Here is a 20,140-nt window from a genome sequence, read left to right on the forward strand (position 1 = left end):
TGTAATCAAGAACTGGGAAGAGCGTAAACATGGGGAGGTATACCATCACCTTACCCAGTTTTTGACGCATCTATATGGGCGAAATCAATAGGAAGCACATCTCGGAAAAACGTTATTTCAACAAAGCTGCCTAAGTGCATGTATTGGTTGCAGGACTACATTCCTCGAAACTATAAGCGTAATTGCTGAAATCACTCCAATTCAAGACCTATACAGATCCAAAGATATTGGAGACTAACGAAACAATGCTGAAATGCAAAAAGCTCCAACAGGGTGATGGATATACAGACTGATAATTGTAATCAGGAAGTGGGTAGAGCGTAAACATGGGGAGGTAAACTATCACCTTACCCAGGTTTTGACAAGCCACAAGGGCTATTGTCCAAGTTGGGAAGAGCCGGAGGACGCAGAAATTGTAGTCTTTCAATGCCGTAGTTTCGTTGGTCATAAACGTGAAGTAGAGCTAGGTGTAGAACATGATATCAACCTCGGAAATGTAGTAGATATCATGATAACTTCACCGGAAAAGTGAGAACTAATATCGAACTGTATAACCAAGATAAAAAATTGAACCCCTAAGAAGATCTGTTTATACTTTTTCAGGTTAATTTTTAAATAATAAATACTCTACAATATAATTTTATAATTTTATTTTATTTTTTTATTAATTTATTATAATTTAGTTAAATAATGTATTTTATATATCACTATGTATAAATAATTTATAAACCAAGGAGTTAATGAAAAAATAAATAATTAATTAAATAAAAAGACTACAGACAAATTTAATTTAGCTTAATTAATTCGATATTTACACCATTATAATACTGCAGCCTAGAAATATTTAGGAGACAGAAGTAATATAGATCTAATAAATTTAGTTTAAAAACAAAAATTCAAAATTTAAATTAGGTTAGGTTGCATATTGAGTCGTCTTGTCACTAAATTATAGATTATTTTTCTTTTCTGTTCTTTTTTGATGTTTTGAAATAAATTAAGAAACTTAAAATTAATAGCTTAAGCACTGGCAACAGTTTCTGAGGGGGCATTTGAAACTGCACTATTAGATTCTGAATCGCTGATTATGGGGGTGGTGACAGGGGCAGCGGTTTCAGTGGATTCCACAGTTTTGGCAGGACCTTGATAAACAGCTGTTGCTTCTATGACAATAGTGGGCAAATCGTTGTTGTTGTTATTATTGTTAACATCGGTCTTGTTATCTGTGGCTGGAGTTGGGGTATCAACTGTATTAGCTGGAACTTCCAATGTTGTAGCCTTTGTCTCTACTTCAAGGGGTTTAGTTTTCTCTTTAACTTCTGTTGGCTGTGGTGTGGCTACTGCTTCCGTTGGCGCTGTTACTTCTTCCACTGGTTTGTTTTGGTTTTCTTGGACTTTATTTTCCACAACTTCGGTTTTTGCAGCCTCAGCTGTACCCTCACTTACTTGTATTTTGGGTGTTTCTGCGGCAGCTGGTGCCTCGGCTGCTTTAGGTTTAACCTCACGTGCTGGTGTTCCTGCCTTAGACGATTGTGGTGAAGGTGTCCGTGACACTGAACTTCTTGGTGAAGGCACATCTAAACCATGAGCTTTCTTATCCAATAGTACTGAAGTTGCCTGTGGTGCTGGACTGCCACATCTTTTAATACTCTCAATTTTACTCTCCATATCACGGCGAATTTCATGTATGGGCTTGAGTAAGAAAATGGGCACATCATCGTCACGTCTTTGGAATAACATTTCACCTTCGAATTCCACCAGTTTGTGTTTACGAGCTCTCAAGAGAATGCCCACCACTTTGTCGGAAATGTAATTGTAAATCTATAGAGGAGAGGAGGGAAGAGGTTAAGAATAAGTAAGAAATAGAAACAAAAAGAAAAACGATGAAAAGTGTCTCCTTAGAAGATACTTTTTTTATGGAAAAGTGACACCTTAAAAGAGACTTTTTCTTTAGAAAAAGTATCTCTTTAAAAGAGAGAAAAAGTGTATTCTTAAAAGATACTTATTCTATATAAAAAGTGTCTCCTTGAAAGAGACTTTTTCTATATAAAAAGTGTCTCCTTAAAAGAGACTCTTTCTATAGAAAAAGTGTCTCCTTAAAAGAGACTTCTATAGAAAAAGTGTCTCCTTAAAAGACTTTTTCTATAGGAAAAGTGTCTCCTTAAAAGAGACTTTTTATATAGAAAAAGTATCTTCTTAAAAGAGACTTTTTCTATATAAAAAGTGTCTTCTTAAAAGATACTTTTTCCATATAAAAAGTGTCTCCTTAAAAGAGACTTCTTCTATAGAGAAAGTGTCTCCTTAAAAGAGATTTTTCTATAGAAAAAGTGTCTCCTTAAAAGAGACTTTTTCTATATAAAAAATGTCTGCATTTGGAGACTATTTCTATAGTAAGAAGTCTTTTTAAGCAATAGTTTATAAAAAAACTTACATTAAATAACTCTCCAAATGGTATAACACGCATAGAGGGTTCATCTTTAACATCATAACCCTCTGAGTCTATAATTTGACATAATTCCAACATTTCCTTTAGGACATGTATATTGGCTTTCTGACCTCGCATTTCTGTCAAACTACCAGCCAAAGGTCTGAAAGTAATTTTGAGAGAGAAATATGTGTTAAAATTTTCCAACGAATTGGAGACTTTTCTTTAAAAACTACTACTTACTTGCCATATTCATCTTTGGAAAATGTGGGCTTGGGTGATGATCTGCCATCCGGATTGGAAAATGGATTTAATAGTTGTGATTGTTTGTGTTGATTGACATGTTGATTAAACATGGCGACTTTTGAAGATAGAGGAGAGTCCTGTAAAGAGATAATAAGTTAAGAGTTCGAGGTTAGTTTGATGTATTGTCAAGGAGATTTACAGGATTCATCTTTTTTGATACAAAGAATTTTGAAAAAGAATTGAATGAAGAAATTTATAGGAAGAAATTTGAACAATTTTTTTTAAGGAATTTTTTTTTGCTAATTTTTAAAAAGAAAGTTTCACAAACACAATTTATGCGGTGTGGCGTTACAAGATTTAACGTATTTGAACGAATCGGAATATAAAGTGGAATTTAATCCTTTTTGAAGATTTTCCAATATTCACCGTGTTGTCCGAGTTTGTTATTCAAATTTTTTCTTAATGTGAACCAAAAATGAAGCAACGGTTTCTTTGTAGAAATGTCTAATGCGCAGCAGCTGGCAGTTCTTTATTTATCAAAATCAAAAAAGCAATTAGTTACAATTATATATAGAATGAAGAAGACAATGCAAGAAACCCCAAAACAGAAAATATTCAAATACATATAGCGCCTATTTAAGTTCACAAAAATTTTTGAGGTTGATGCCTTCGCACAGTCATCATTCCCAAATTATATATGGAAATGGTACTATCTTACACCCAAAAAGTACTTTTTAGACTAGACTAGACTAAGGAATAGACTAGACTATAGACAGACTACAGACTAGACTATAGACTAGACTAAAGACTAGACTATAGGCTAGACTAAAGACTAGACTATAGACTAAACTATAGACTAGACTATATAGAATGAACTATACTAGACTATAGACTAAACTATAGACTAGACTATAGACTAGACCATAGACTAGACCATAGACTAAACTATAGACTAGACTATAGCCTAGACCATAGTTTAGACTATAGACTAAACTATAGACCAGACTATGGACTTGACTATAGACAAGACTATAGACTAGACTATGGACTAGACTATAGACTAGACTATAGAATAGACTTTAGACTAGACCATAGAATAGACTATAGACTAGAATATAGACTTGACTATAGACTAGACTATAGACTAGACTAGACTATAGACTAGACTATGGACTAGACTATAGACTAGACTATAGACTAGACTATAGACTAGACTAGACTATAGACTGGACTATAGACTAGACTATAGACTAGACTATAGACTAGACTATAGACTAGACTATAGACTATACTATAGACTAGACTATAGACTAGACTATAGACTAGACTATAGACTAGACTATAGACTAGACTATACTATAGACTAGACTATAGACTAGACTATACTATAGACTAGACTATAGACTAGACTATAGACTAGACTATAGACTAGGCTATAGACTATACTATAGACTAGACTATAGACTAGACTATAGACTAGACTATAGACTAGACTATAGACTAGATTATAGACTAGACTATAGACTAGACTATAGACTAGATTATAGACTAGACTATAGACTAGACTATAGACTAGACTATAGACTAGACTATAGACTAGATTATAGACTAGACTATAGACTAGACTATAGACTAGACTAGACTATAGACTAAACTATAGACTAGACTATAGACTAGACTATAGACTAGACTATAGACTAGACTATAGACTAGACTATAGACTAGACTATAGACTAGACTATAGACTAGACTATAGACTAGACTATAGACTAGACTATAGACTAGACTATAGACTAGACTATAGACTAGACTATAGACTAGACTATAGACTAGACTATAGACTAGACTATAGACTAGACTATACTATAGACTAGACTAGACTAGACTATAGACTAGACTATAGACTAGACTATAGACTAGACTATAGACTAGACTATAGACTAGACTATAGACTAGACTATAGACTAGACTATAGACTAGACTATAGACTAGACTATAGACTAGACTATAGACTAGACTATAGACTAGACTATAGACTAGACTATAGACTAGACTATAGACTAGACTATAGACTAGACTATAGACTAGACTATAGACTAGACTATAGGCTAGACTTAGGCTATAGTCTAGTAAATGTGGTCTACTCAATAGACCATATGTAGACTAAAATATAGGCATGATTATAGTCTGGACTATATAAGAGACTATAGACAAGATTATAGTGTATGATTTCCAAATGATTATTATATACTTTTTCACTAACAAACCGATTCATATCAGAGCTTTAACTTTTTCTGATTTGAGATACATATTTGTGACAAAAAACACATGCTTAAAGTAGAAAGCTAAGCGTACAACTGATAAATTGCAGCCGCTTGCTATAAAGAGTTGAAAATCAGGGCATATACACTGCTACGGCTTTCTGTAGGCAATGAGGGCGTACAATAAAAATGTATTTTATTTTCATATCGATTTTTCTAAAGCCCTTTTTGATGCCCTTCAGACGGCACTATTGTGTATTCATTGGGGAAGAAAAGTAAATAAAAATCGTTTCTATGTCATTAGAAGTCATGTGTAACTCAATGAGAATGATAACTGGTTCCGGTTGAGGTTAATATCCAGACAGCTAAGAGAGCTCTTTTCCTCAGGTGAGTTTCATTCAAAATTTTATATAAAATAACAAAGTCCGTTCTATTAATAAAAAATTATACTATTTTTAAAAACTTTGAATTTTCTTGGACTTTGTTATATATGGAAACACCCACAAAAATGTTTATATATATTTCATTTTGCAACAGATGACTCAGTTCAATTTTCTGCATAATCACCGATAAAATTTTGAATTTCAAATAAAAATGCATAAATCCTTTACTTTTTCTATTAATAAAAGCAAAAGATATTATTTGGTCGAAACGAAAAAAAGAATATAATAGAAACCCAACAGCAAACACCCACAAGTGTTTGAAATACTTTTTCGTCTATATAGAAAATTCAAATATTGTCGCTGTCTTGTCTTTTTTGGCAGCGTCATGTAAGAAATATTTTAATTAAAACAAAAATTTTATGCCACCAGTATAAAATAAGAAGTAGATGTAAAGGGAAGGTTAGCCAACTGAGAAATATCAAAAAGTGCCTCCTTTAAAGGGACTTTTCTATAGAAAAGTGCCTCCTGTAAAGATACTTTTTCGATAAAAAAAAGTGTGTCCTTTAAAGATACTGTTTCTTTAGAAAACATGTCACCTTTAAAGAGACTTTCTCTATAGAAAAGGTGTCTCCTTTAAAGCGATTTTTTTTTATAGAAAAAGTGTCTCTTTTAAAGAGACTTTTTCTTTAGAAAATATGTCTCATTTAAAGAGGCTTCTTTTATAGAAAAAATGTGTTCTTTAAAAAGTCTTTTCCATAGAAAAAGTGTCTTCTTTAAACAGACTTTTTCTACAGAAAAAGTGCCTTCTGTAAACAAACTTTTTCTATAGAAAAACTGACTAAAGATTAGACTGTAGACTAGACTTTAGACTTGACTATAGACTAAACTATACTATAGACTATAGACTATACTATAGTCTAAACTATAGACTAGATTATAGACTAGTCTATAGACTGGACTATCGACTAGACTATAGACTAGACTATATACTAGACTATAGACTAGACTATAGACTAGACTATAGACTAGACTAAAGACTAGACCAAAGACTAGACTAAAGACTAAAGACTAGACTATAGACTAGACTAGACTATAGACTATAGACTAGACTAGACTAGACTATAGACTAGACTATAGACTAGACTATAGACTAGACTATAGACTAGACTATAGACTAGACTATAGACTAGACTATAGACTAGACTATAGACTAGACTATAGACTAGACTATAGACTAGACTATAGACTAGACTACAGACTAGACTATAGACTAGACTATAGACTAGACTATAGACTAGACTATAGACTGGACTATAGACTAGACTATAGACTAGTCTATAGACTAGACTATAGACTAGACTAGACTAGACTATAGACTAGACTATAGACTAGACTATAGACTAGACTATAGACTAGACTATAGACTAGACTATAGACTAGACTAGACTAGACTATAGACTAGACTATAGACTAGACTAGACTATAGACTAGACTATAGTCTAGACTATAGACTAGACTAGACTATAGACTAGACTAGACTATAGACTAGACTAGACTATAGACTAGACTATAGACTACTATAGACTAGACTATAGACTAGACTATAGACTAGACTATAGACTAGACTATAGACTAGACTATAGACTAGACTATAGACTAGACTATAGATTAGACTATAGACTAGACTAGACTAGACTATAGACTAGACTATAGACTAGACTATACGCTAGACTATACACTAGACTATACACTAGACTATACACTAGACTATACACTAGACTATACACTAGACTATACACTATACTATACACTATACTATACACTAGACTATACACTACACTATATACTGGCCTATAAACTAGACTATAGACTACTCAATAGACTAAACTATAGACTAGACTGTAGACTAGGGCTCCTTTAAACTGACTTCTTCTATAGAAAAAGCGTCGCCTTGGTAGAGACTTATTTTACAGACAATGTGTCTGCTTGGAAGAGACTTGTTCTACAAAAAAGGTTCTTGGATGAGAAAATTATTCGATCTTATATTCAATAAGATCGCTTAGCACCATTTCCCCCATTTATTTAACAATTGCGTTCATTCATCTACTTACTAAGTAGTACGAGTGCAAAAAAATTCTCATTTCTTTAGCTTCGTCTTTACAACATTACATTGCATATATGTATAAACATATTAAAATATGCTAAGCATGAGGCACATTATCTGAAGGTCATTTTCAGTCAAGATCATTAACAAGAAACAACAAGTCAGGAAGACTGCATAAAAAGTTTATAATAGATTTTCCGTCAATAATTTGTTTTTGTTTTTTTTATTTTAATTTATCATAATTTTTTTCTGTTATTTTGTACTTATTTCAAAATTTATGATAAAACATCTGCTGTGTGTCTTCGTCTTAGAAGAATATACATATTTTTGTTAATGTAGAGAAGAATGTGACAAACAAATAAGATGTATTAGTTTTTAAATGTTGTAGGAAAATAAAGATTGATTGTTAGAAAACAAACATTGTTTCATATTTGGTAATAAAATTAAAAAAAAAAATAATAAATTAAAAAGTACTTAAATCTTATCAAATTAGACACTTTTTCTACAGAAAAAACTCTTTAAATTAGACACTATTTCGATAGAAAATATCTCATATAAGGAGAATCTTTTTTGTTTCGCTTGTTTTGATAATGAAATTTCGGGGTATTTTCGTAATTTATAAAATTTATTTGAAATCTTTCAGAAATTGTTTTGTAATTGTTTTCTATTCAAAAGAGCCAATTTCACTTTTATTTTTATCGCTAAGTATTCTTATCTGTTTTTTTACAATATTATGAATGAAAAGGAATTTAAAAACAAAAATAATAAAATTGGCAACAACAGCTAAAAAGTTAATTTTAAAAACAATTACCGGAAATAGAAATGAAACTAAATACGAAAACAACAGCAGTGAAAAGTAAAAAAATAGAGGAATTGAAAACAAAAATGATTTCCCTAATGAAATTCTTAAGTTCCTATAGCTATAAATGGTCCTACGAGCCCAATAATCGTTTTTGCATAACAATAGATTACAACAGATTTTTTTTTTGTATAAAAATTGGATTTATTGGATTAAGATTTTCGTTAAATTACAAGTTTATGATTTTGGTCCTTCGAACCCGAACAGTAGAATTGTATCTTCTTAATATTACTTTTTTGCACCAAATGTTTAAGCATAAATTATAAGAAATTCTTTAAATTCTTTTCTTTATTCATACACGTAAAAATCGTGTGACTATAAACGAAAATTTTTTCGGTTGTTTTTCTTTTGCGGCTGTCGTCCGAACACTTGACCATTTTATATCAAGAATTAAATTTTTTTTGTCTCAAAATAAGTTTAAAATGAAAAAATATATAGAGATTTTATTTTTTTTGGTTTTTTGTTGAATTAAAATATTTTCAAATTTACCGCCACATGTGTTGCGAATGCGAAAATCGTTAAAATAAAGATTTTTTGATATTTTTTTTATTACACTGTGCAACAATTAAAAAATTAACAAATCTAGTGACTGTTCTATAGACTAGACTATAATAGCCTTTACTGTTCTATAGGCCAGACTATAGTCTGTTCTATAGGCCAGACTATAGTCTGTTCTATAGGCCAGACTATAGTCTGTTCTATAGGCCAGACTATAGTCTGTTCTATAGGCCAGACTATAGTCTGTTCTATAGGCCAGACTATAGTCTGTTCTATAGGCCAGACTATAGTCTGTTCTATAGGCCAGACTATAGTCTGTTCTATGGGCCAGACTATAGTCTGTTCTAAGGGCCACACTATAGTCCGTTCTATAGGCCAGACCATAGTCCGTTCTATAGGCCAGACTATAGTCTGTTCTATAGGCCAGACTATAGTCTGTTCTATTGGCCCGACTATAGTCTGTTCTATAGGCCAGACTATAGTCTGTTCTATAGGCCAGACTATAGTCTGTTCTATAGGCCAGACTATAGTCTGTTCTATAGGCCAGACTATAGTCTGTTCTATAGGCCAGACTATAGTCTGTTCTATAGGCCAGACTATAGTCTGTTCTATAGGCCAGACTATAGTCTGTTCTATAGGCCAGACTATAGTCTGTTCTATAGGCCAGACTATAGTCTGTTCTATAGGTCAGACTATAGTCTATTCTATAGTCTATGCTATAATCCAGGTTATAAGTCTAGGCCAGAGTATCTATAGCCCAGACTGTTCCATAATCTGGATTATATACTATAGGCAACCGTTCTTTAAGAGTTCAACTATAATTTAACTATTTATTCGCTTTGCCGCTTAACGTTATCATTGTAGTTTACTCTAACAGTAAAACAAATTTTATATTTCAAACTAAATCCCTTAATTTATCTAATATATATCCGCAAGGGGTTAAAGACACCCACATTATAAATCATTTTTTATAAAAATAATATGTATTAAGGAATTTGTATAAAAAATAACAACCAAAATTTTAATAGTAATACGCAAATTTGTTTGTTAAAACTATTAAAAAACATAAATAATGTCAATATTAAATATTTTGCTTCTAAATCAGAAACAACTATTTATTTGCTGACGTACAAATTTTGAGATTTTTTTTTTTTTGAAAATATGTGAAAAATTTTCTAATCTGATCTGATACAAGAAAAAAAAAAAAATTAGACAAACGAGGGGCCAAAAATTTTTTTTTCAATGTTGCTGTTGTTGGTTTGGCTAGCAACAACATTAAAAACACTTAAATAAAATCGAATATTTTACACAAATCCTCAACAAAATTTTTTTGTTTTAATTTAAGTGAGTGTACGAAATATGTGCATATTTTTGAAAAAAAATATAAAAAAAACATATTAACTTGTCGCATTTTAAGCAAACTAGCAGCACATACAGATCGTGCAAATTTTAAAAATATCGGCTAAAAGAAAGAAGACGCCATTTCAACGACACACTCTACATATAATACACACCCTCAAACACACACTTTTAACCTCGTTGACGGTCAAAGCCAAGTGAATAGAAAGAAAATTCATCAACAATAATACTAAGAATATTCTTTTTTAAATTTAACGACCAAAACATGTTCTATATGAGAGCTAACGTTCGGTTGTCTGATGAAACATTTCAATTGGTGGCAAGAAACAGGTCTTTGCTCTTTATAATATTCTTGTTTATTAGGCCCTGCATCACTGTAGTAGAGAGGGTATTATACGTTTGTGCTGATTTTGGTAACGCAATACTCTATCTAGTCTGGACTATAGAGCAGTCTAAAGTCTGGACAATAGAGCAGTCTATAGTCTGGACAATAGCGCGGTATATAGCGTGACCTATTGCGCAGTCTATAGCCTGGACTATAGAGCAGTCTATAGTCTGGACTATGGAGTAGTCTAGAGTTTGGACTATAGAGCAGTCTAAAGTCTCGACTATAGAGCAGTCTAAAGTCTCGACTAAAGATCAGACTATATTCTGGACAACAGAGCAGACTATAGAGCAGTCTATAGTCTGGACTATAGAGCAGTCTATAGTCTGAACTATAGAGCAGTCTATAGTCTGAACTATAGAGCAGTCTATAGTCTGGACTAAAGAGCAGTCTATAGTCTGAACTGTAGAGCAGTCTATAGTCTGGACTATAAAGCAGTCTGTAGTTTGGACAATAGAGCAGTCTATAGTGTGGACAATAGAGCAGTCTATAGTCTGGACTATAGAGCAGTCTATAGTCTGGACTATCGAGCAGTCTATAGTCTGGACTATAGAGCAGTCTATAGTCTGGACTATAGAGCAGTCTATAGTCTGGACTATAGAGCAGTCTATAGTCTGGACTATAGAGCAGTCTATAGTCTGGACTATAGAGCAGTCTATAGTCTGGACTATAGAGCAGTCTATAGTCTGGACTATAGAGCAGTCTATAGTCTGGACTATAGAGCAGTCTATAGTCTGGACTATAGAGCAGTCTATAGTCTGGACTATAGAGCAGTCTATAGTCTGGACTATAGAGCAGTCTATAGTCTGGACTATAGAGCAGTCTATAGTCTGGACTATAGAGCAGTCTATAGTCTGGACTATAGAGCAGTCTATAGTCTGGACTATAGCGCAGTCTATAGTCTGGACTATAGAGCAGTCTATAGTCTGGACTATAGAGCAGTCTATAGTCTGGACTATAGAGCAGTCTATAGTCTGGACTATAGAGCAGTCTATAGTCTGGACTATAGAGCAGTCTATAGTCTGGACTATAGAGCAGTCTCTAGTCTGGACTATAGAGCAATCTATAGTCTGGACTATAGAGCAATCTACAGTCTGGACTATAGAGCAGTTTATAGTCTGTAAAACTTTGTTTTAATTGTATTTCATCAAATATTTGAATAATGTGACAGTGAACTTTACCTTAAAAATATTATTAATTAAAATGCATTTTTTTTTTCTTAACATTTATAACATAATTTGTCTAAAACATCACAATATTTTAATACAAAAATAAGGTTGTGAATGACACAAAAAAATTGTTTGAAATAAATTTCAAATAAATTATTTAGACAAAAAAAAAAATAAGAAAGAAATCTATTGTTTAAAATTAAATACTACCTGCTGTGAACTGGAATTTTTAATTTCCATTTCTCCAAGTGATGTGTTATCTGATAAAATTATGCATTTGTTTTCTAAAAAAAATTTCCCAACACATCTAATTATTATGTTTGATCAAAGGTCTGTGAAATTAGTTTCCCAACTATTGTGTCTTATTTTCAGAAAAGTAGAAAAAAAACTAAAGCAATTTGAAATAAAAAGAGATTAATTGTATTTCTTTAAAGGGGTTTTCTGTAGTAAGTAATTAATTATCTACCAAAAGTGATACAAAAAATAAATGAAATAAACTTTCTCTCTGTCGCTAGAAATTTTGTTGATATTCCAAGAAAAATTATAATAATTAACTTTAAAGGGGAATTTAAATTATAATGATATCTTTTGTTGTCGGAGATTATAGCTAAGAATACACTAATTAATTGAAGCAAGGTCAATAATTTGCCAAAATTTTAACAGTTTTTATTTTGTTAAAACTTTAAATAAAAGTCATTAACGTTTGCTTCAAAATTAATAATCTGAAGTCCATAGATTAGATATTATATAAGAAAAGAGTTAAAAGACAAATGTAATGGTAAAGTAACCAAATGATCAATGACCTTTCACAGAAAGCTTGTCTACGTTGACTATATTCTACATAGTCATAGACTAGACTATATAGAATATAGTCAACGTAGACAAGCTTTCTGTGAAAGGTCATTGATCATTTGGTCTATAGTCTAGTCTATAGTCTAGTCTATAGTCTAGTCTATAGTCTATTCTATAGTCTAGTCTATAGTCTAGTCTATAGTCTTGTCTATAGTCGAGTCTATAGTCTAGTCTATAGTCTAGTCTATAGTTTAGTCTATAGTCTAGTCTATAGTCTAGTCTATAGTCTAGTCTATAGTCTAGTCTATAGACTAGTCTATAGTCTGGTCTATAGTCTATTCTATAGTCTAGTCTAGTCTATTAGTCTAGTCTATAGTCTAGTCTATAGTCTAGTCTATAGTCTAGTCTATAGTCCTAGTCTAGTCTAGTCTAGTCTATAGTCTAGTCTATAGTCTAGTCTATAGTCTAGTCTATAGTCTAGTCTATAGTCTAGTCTATAGTCTAGTCTATAGTCTAGTCTATAGTCTAGTCTATAGTCTAGTCTATAGTCTAGTCTATAGTCTAGTCTATAGTCTAGTCTATAGTCTAGTCTATAGTCTAGTCTATAGTCTAGTCTATAGTCTAGTCTATAGTCTAGTCTATAGTCTAGTCTATAGTCTAGTCTATAGTCTAGTCTATAGTCTAGTCTATAGTCTAGTCTATAGTCTAGTCTATAGTCTAGTCTATAGTCTAGTCTATAGTCTAGTCTATAGTCTAGTCTATAGTCTAGTCTATAGTCTAGTCTATAGTCTAGTCTATAGTCTAGTCTATAGTCTATAGTCTAGTCTATAGTCTAGTCTATAGTCTAGTCTATAGTCTAGTCTATAGTCTAGTCTATAGTCTAGTCTATAGTCTAGTCTATAGTCTAGTCTATAGTCTAGTCTATAGTCTAGTCCTATTATAGTTCTAGTCTATAGTCTAGTCTTAGTCTAGTCTATAGTCTAGTCGAGTCTAGTCTAGTCTATAGTCTAGTCTATAGTCTAGTCTCTAGTCTAGTCTATAGTCTATAGTCTATAGTCTAGTCTATAGTCTAGTCTATAGTCTAGTCTATAGTCTAGTCTATAGTCTAGTCTATAGTCTAGTCTATAGTCTAGTCTATAGTCTAGTCTATAGTCTAGTCTATAGTCTAGTCTATAGTCTAGTCTATAGTCTAGTCTATAGTCTAGTCTATAGTCTAGTCTATAGTCTAGTCTATAGTCCTATAGTCTAGTCTATAGTCTAGTCTATAGTCTAGTCTATAGTCTAGTCTATAGTCTAGTCTATAGTCTAGTCTATAGTCTAGTCTATAGTCTAGTCTATAGTCTAGTCTATAGTCTAGTCTATAGTCTAGTCTATAGTCTAGTCTATAGTCTAGTCTATAGTCTAGTCTATAGTCTAGTCTATAGTCTAGTCTATAGTCTAGTCTATAGTCTAGTCTATAGTCTAGTCTATAGTCTAGTCTATAGTCTAGTCTATAGTCTAGTCTATAGTCTAGTCTAGTCTAGTCTATAGTCTAGTCTATAGTCTAGTCTATAGTCTAGTCTATAGTCTAGTCTATAGTCTAGTCTATAGTCTAGTCTATAGTCTAGTCTATAGTCTAGTCTATAGTCTAGTCTATAGTCTAGTCTATAGTCTAGTCTATAGTCTAGTCTATAGTCTAGTCTATAGTCTAGTCTATAGTCTAGTCTATAGTCTAGTCTATAGTCTAGTCTATAGTCTAGTCTATAGTCTAGTCTATAGTCTAGTCTATAGTCTAGTCTATAGTCTAGTCTATAGTCTAGTCTATAGTCTAGTCTATAGTCTAGTCTATAGTCTAGTCTATAGTCTAGTCTATAGTCTAGTCTATAGTCTAGTCTATAGTCTAGTCTATAGTCTAGTCTATAGTCTAGTCTATAGTCTAGTCTATAGTCTAGTCTAGTCTAGTCTATAGTCTAGTCTATAGTCTAGTCTAGTCTAGTCTCTAGTCTAGTCTAGTCTAGTCTAGTCTAGTCTAGTCTAGTCTAGTCTAGTCTAGTCTAGTCTAGTCTAGTTCTAGTCTAGTCAGTAGTCTAGTCTAGTCTAGTCTAGTCTAGTCTAGTCTAGTCTAGTCTAGTCCAGTCTAGTCTAGTCTAGTCTAGTCTATAGCCTAGTCTAGTCTAGTCTATAGCCTAGTCTATAGCCTAGTCTATAGCCTAGTCTATAGCCTAGTCTAGTCTAGTCTAGTCTATAGTCTATTGTCTATAGTCTAGTCTATAGTCTAGTCTATAGTCTATAGTCTAGTCTATAGTCTAGTCTATAGTCTAGTCTATAGTCTAGTCTATAGTCTAGTCTATAGTCTAGTCTATAGTCTAGTCTATAGTCTAGTCTATAGTCTAGTCTATAGTCTAGTCTATAGTCTAGTCTATAGTCTAGTCTATAGTCTAGTCTATAGTCTAGTCTATAGTCTAGTCTATAGTCTAGTCTATAGTCTAGTCTATAGTCTAGTCTATAGTCTAGTCTATAGTCTAGTCTATAGTCTAGTCTATAGTCTAGTCTATAGTCTAGTCTATAGTCTAGTCTATAGTCTAGTCTATAGTCTAGTCTATAGTCTAGTCTATAGTCTAGTCTATAGTCTAGTCTATAGTCTAGTCTATAATCTAGTCTATAGTCTAGTCTATAGACTAGTTTAATTAAAAAATTTCAAATTGCCATGCCTGGTTTGTACTATATCTCTGATATTCAAACATTTCTTGTTAATTTGTGCCAATTTTCGACAATCTCCCAAACAAGTCTTTACTGTGCCATCCAGCATCTTTCATATTAAGTTTTTTATTTTAACATTTTTTGTATAATTACTTATCAGTTAATCTTAAAATGTGTGTCTCTATGCTAAGAATCTAGTCATATTTAATGCAATTTGCTACAAATCACCAAGAAGAAGAAGTTCTACTTGATTTTGCTATAAACTGACAACTATTTTTCATAACTACTTTTTTGTTGTTGCTGCTGCTGCCTCCGGTCAAACAGTTAAAATTTATTAGATCAAAGCTGTAAAACATTTAAGAATGAAATCACGCCAGTTTGGATGACTATGTTAATGGATTGTATGGTCATTAACTGGTTTCGTATGCATGACATTTATTTGGTTACTATTACTCACACACAGTGGCTGGTAAAAATAATAATTACAACATAATAGTAGCAACGCAATTAATATAAATTGGAAAGAGGGAAATTCGATTATAGTCTAGTATATGGTCAAGAATATGGTATGTTATATAGTTTGCAATATAGTCTAGTAATTAGTCTGGACTATAGTATAGTCTGCACTCTGGACTATATACCATGGCCTGAACTATAGTTCATAGTCTGGACTATAGACTAGTCTATAGTGTGGACCATAATCTAGTCTATAGTACTATATTCTATAGTCTGAACCACAGTCTGGACTATATGCTATAGTATGGACAATAGTCTTTAACCTAGAGTATAATAAAGTCTGAACTATAGTCTATAGTCTGGACTATAGACTATAGTCGGGACTACAGTCTATAGTATGGTCTACAGTCTATGGTAAGCAATACAGTTTATAGTCTGGGCATTAGTCTATAGTCGGGACTACAGTCTATAGTAGGCAATACAGTCTATAGTCTGGACAATAATCGTTAGTCGGGACTTTAGTCTATAGTATGGACTATAGTCTATAGTTGGGACTACAGTCTATAGTCCGAACTATAGTATAAAGTCTGTATATAATCTATTCTATAATCAGGACTATAGTTTATAGCCTGAACTAGTTTGGGCAATAGTCTAGAATATATTTTGAACTATAGGCTAGTCTACATTTCGGAATACAATCTAGAATATATAGTTTGAACTGTAGTCTAGTCTAAAGTGTGAGTCTTTGGCCTAGTTTAGTCTATAGTCCGAACTATAGCTTAGTCTAGAGTCTGATAGTCTGGTCTATAGTCTAGTTTTTAATAGAGCCTGGTTCTTTCTATTCTATAGTATGAAGTCTGAACTATAGCCAAGTCTATAGTCTGAACTATAGTCTAGTTTATAGTCTGGTCCATAGTTTTGTCAATAGTCTGGAATATAGTTTAGTCTTTAGTCTTAAGACAAGTTTATTGTCTCAACTATAGTCTAGTTATGGTTGTATTCTAGTGTATAGTAAGTTAATTGTATAGTGTGGTCTATAGTCTGAACTATATTCTAGTCAATGGTCTGTGATATAGTTTAGTCTATAGTCTTAAGTATAGTTTGTTGTCTCAACTATAGTCTAGTCTATAGTCTCAATTTTATTCTAGTCTAGTCTATAGTCTGAACTATAGCCTACTCTGTAATAGAGTCTATAACCTGGACTATGGTTCTTTCTATTCTCTAGTCTAAAGTCTGGTCCATAGTTTATGCTATGGTCTCAACTATAGTCCAGTCTATGTTCTGGAATATAGTTTTGTATGTAGTCTTAATTCTATGTATAGTCTCAATTATATGTTAGTGTATAGTCTGGACTATAGTCTAGTCTGTAGTCTGAACTATAGTCTAGTCTATAGTCTAGCATATAGTCTGAACTATAGTCTAGTCTATAGTCTAGTTTATAGTCTAATCTATAGTCTAGTCTATAGTTTGAACTACTGTCCAATCGGGTGTGTTAACTATAGTCAATTCTATAGGCTGCACTCTAGTTTGGAATTTAGTCTATAGTCTCATCTACAGTCCTACCTATAGTTTAGAAAATAGGCTGGGGTTTAGTTTATTCTACAGTCTGGCCTATAGCTTAGTCTATAGTCTGGAATTTAGCTTAGTTTGTACTATAGTCCAAACTAGTCTAGTCTATAGTTTGAACTATAGTCTCGTCTATTGTTTGAACTATAGTCTGGTCTATAGTTTGAACTCTAGTCTAAAGATTAGTATAGTCCACAATCTGCACTATTATGATACACATAGTCTGAACTATGGTCCAATCTCCGTATCATTAAAATCTCGTAAAAAAAACTTATAGTTTTTAACACATAATTTACTGCAACAGCTAATAAAACTTTTACGTTAACTCAAACAAATATTTGTGCATAATTTGCATTAACTTAATTTAAAATTGTAACGGTTTTTTAATGTGGCATAATAAATTTGAAAGTAATATGTTTGTAAATAAAGTTACGTTTTCATTTGGAAATAAATAACTTACCACAACAAAACGTAATGCTCCCAATTCATGTGATACATCCATGGTTGTATGTGTGTTTTTTTGTTTGTTATTATTTAAATAAAATTTGTTACAAAAACGAAAAAAAAAAAATATAAATATTTTTTATTGTTGTTTTTAGTTTGTTTTGAAGAATTTAGTTTAAATAAATGCAGTTTTTTTTTCAAGTTTTGTTTTATTATGATTTGCTTTAAGCTGAACTGTTAACACCACATAAGACACACGCGTCGTTAGCAGTTTTGTTTCTTAAACAATAAACGCATTAACGGTTTTGAAAAATCTAACGTTAATAATCAATTCAGTTTTGTTTTTAAATTGTTAAAAAAAGTAACGGCTTTTTTTTGTTGTGTTCAAAATATTCACTCAATTATTATATCACCTTTTTTCAAAATTTATGTAACTTATTTTTTTATTATAAAAAAATTTTAAAAATTTTCTTTTTATTATTTATGCGTTTTTCTTCAAAATTTTCTTTTAACAAAAGATTTATTATATTTTCTTTTTTTAGCAAAAAAATTGTTTAAAATATTTTTCTTTTTTAATATTTAACTTTTCACTTGAACGTTCCAATGGAAAATGTTGTGTTTTTCAAAATTTTCTTTGCTTTTTATTAATACGAAATTTTGCTTTTTCTTTAGCTCTTTTTTATCAATCGTCATAAAGAGCAAAATTCAAATATGCGTTTTATTATTAATAACAACAAAAGAAATTCATTCAAAATTTTATTAAATATTTTTTTTTTATTTTCAAAAATTCACGTGTTTAAAAATGTTCAAATTCAAATTTTCTATATTGTATTGTTGTTTGTGTGTTTTTTTATTTAAAAACAACCACTTCTTTTCCGTTTGATTGCCGGGACAAAAGTGAGCAAATCTTTTATCGTCTTTTTCATTTTATACCCAAAAAAAATAAAAATAAAACTACAGAAAATTTCTTTGAACAAAAGAAAACAGATTTTTGTTCAAGTTTATTTATACCACACAAATGCGAATAGTTCAGACCAGACATGGAAAATTCAGTGCTTTAGTACTTTTTGATCGAAAAATACACAACTGACGTCTACGTCTATAGTCTGGTCTATAGTCTAGTCTATAGTCTAGTCTATAGTCTATTCTATAGTCTATTCTATAGTCTATTCTATAGTCTATTCTATAGCCTATTCCATAGTCTAGTCAATAGTCTATTCCATAGTCTAGTCTATAGTCTAGTCTATAGTCTATTCTATAGTCTATTCTATAGTCTATTCTATAGTCTATTCTATAGCCTATTCTATAGTATAGTCAATAGTCTATTCCATAGTCTAGTCTATAGTCTAGTCTATAGTCTAGTCTATAGTCTGGTCTATAGTCTAGTCTATAGTCTAGTCTATAGTCTAGTCTATAGTCTAGTCTATAGTCTAGTCTATAGTCTAGTCTATAGTCTAGTCTATAGTCTAGTCTATAGTCTAGTGTATAGTCTAGTCTATAGTCTAGTCTATAGTCTAGTCTAGTCTAGTCTAGTCTATAGTCTAGTCTAGTCTAGCCTATAGTCTAGTCTATAGTCTAGTCTATAGTCTAGTCTATAGTCTAGTCTATAGTCTAGTTTATAGTCTAGTCTATAGTCTAGTCTATAGTCCAGTCTATAGTCTAGTCTATAGTCTAGTCTATAGTCTTGTCTATAGTCTAGTCTATAGTCTAGTCTACAGTCTAGTCTATAGTCTAGTCTATAGTCTAGTCTATTGTCTAGTCTATAATCTAGTCTATAATCTAGTCAATAGTCTAGTCTATAGTGTAGTCTATAGCCTAGTCTATAGTCTAGTCTATAGTCCAATCTATATATATATATATATATATATATATATATATATATATATATATATATATATATATATATATATTGTCTGGTGTATAGTCTAGTATAGAGTCTAGTCTATAGCCTGGTGTATAGTCTAGTCTACAGTCTAGTCTATAGTCTAGTCTATAGCCTAATGTATAGTCTAGTCTATAGTTCAATCTATAGTCTAATCTATAGTCTAGTCTATAGTCTAGTCTATAGTCTAGTCTATAGTCTAGTCTATAGTCCAATCTATAGTCTAATCTATAGTCTAGGCTATAGTCTAGTCTATAGTCTAATCTATAGTCTAGTATATAGTCTAGTATATAGTCTAGTCTAAGTCTAGTCTATAGTCTAGTCTATAGTCTAGTCTATAGTCTAGTCTATAGTCTAGTCTATAGTCTAGTCTATAGTCTAGTCTATAGTCTAGTCTATAGTCTAGTCTATAGTCTAGTCTATAGTCTAGTCTATAGTCTAGTCTATAGTCTAGTCTATAGTCTAGTCTATAGTCTAGTCTATAGTCTAGTCTATAGTCTAGTCTATAGTCTAGTCTATAGTCTAGTCTAGTCTATAGTCTAGTCTATAGTCTAGTCTATAGTCTAGTCTATAGTCTAGTCTATAGTCTATTCTATGGTCTACAGTATAGTCTATTCTATAGCCTACTCTAGTCT

At 31.7% G+C, this 20,140-nt stretch overlaps 1 protein-coding gene across 2 annotated transcripts; it reads right to left on the bottom strand.

The window, feature by feature from the left end:
- Positions 1-633: 633 nt before the first annotated feature.
- Positions 634-18,530, bottom strand: LOC119608407 (flocculation protein FLO11). 2 transcript variants are annotated; one of them, XM_037962817.1, is made up of 4 exons: positions 17,640-18,530; positions 2,666-2,805; positions 2,429-2,585; positions 634-1,818 (listed from the first exon to the last, which is right to left on the bottom strand). In XM_037962817.1, exons 1-4 carry the CDS (start codon positions 17,679-17,681, stop codon positions 1,018-1,020), a joined length of 1,140 nt encoding a protein of 379 aa, XP_037818745.1. In that variant the 5' UTR covers positions 17,682-18,530; the 3' UTR covers positions 634-1,017. The 2 variants fall into 2 exon arrangements, with proteins under 2 accessions (XP_037818745.1, XP_037818746.1); XM_037962818.1 differs by lacking the exon at positions 17,640-18,530 and adding an exon at positions 2,868-2,891 and having other exon boundaries at positions 661-1,818.
- Positions 18,531-20,140: the final 1,610 nt, after the last annotated feature.

The sequence above is a fragment of the Lucilia sericata genome, unplaced genomic scaffold, assembly GCF_015586225.1.
Source record: "Lucilia sericata isolate MDLA Ls3-8-SP2 unplaced genomic scaffold, ASM1558622v1 Contig000830F_arrow, whole genome shotgun sequence".
In the NCBI taxonomy this organism is placed as follows: domain Eukaryota; kingdom Metazoa; phylum Arthropoda; class Insecta; order Diptera; family Calliphoridae; genus Lucilia; species Lucilia sericata.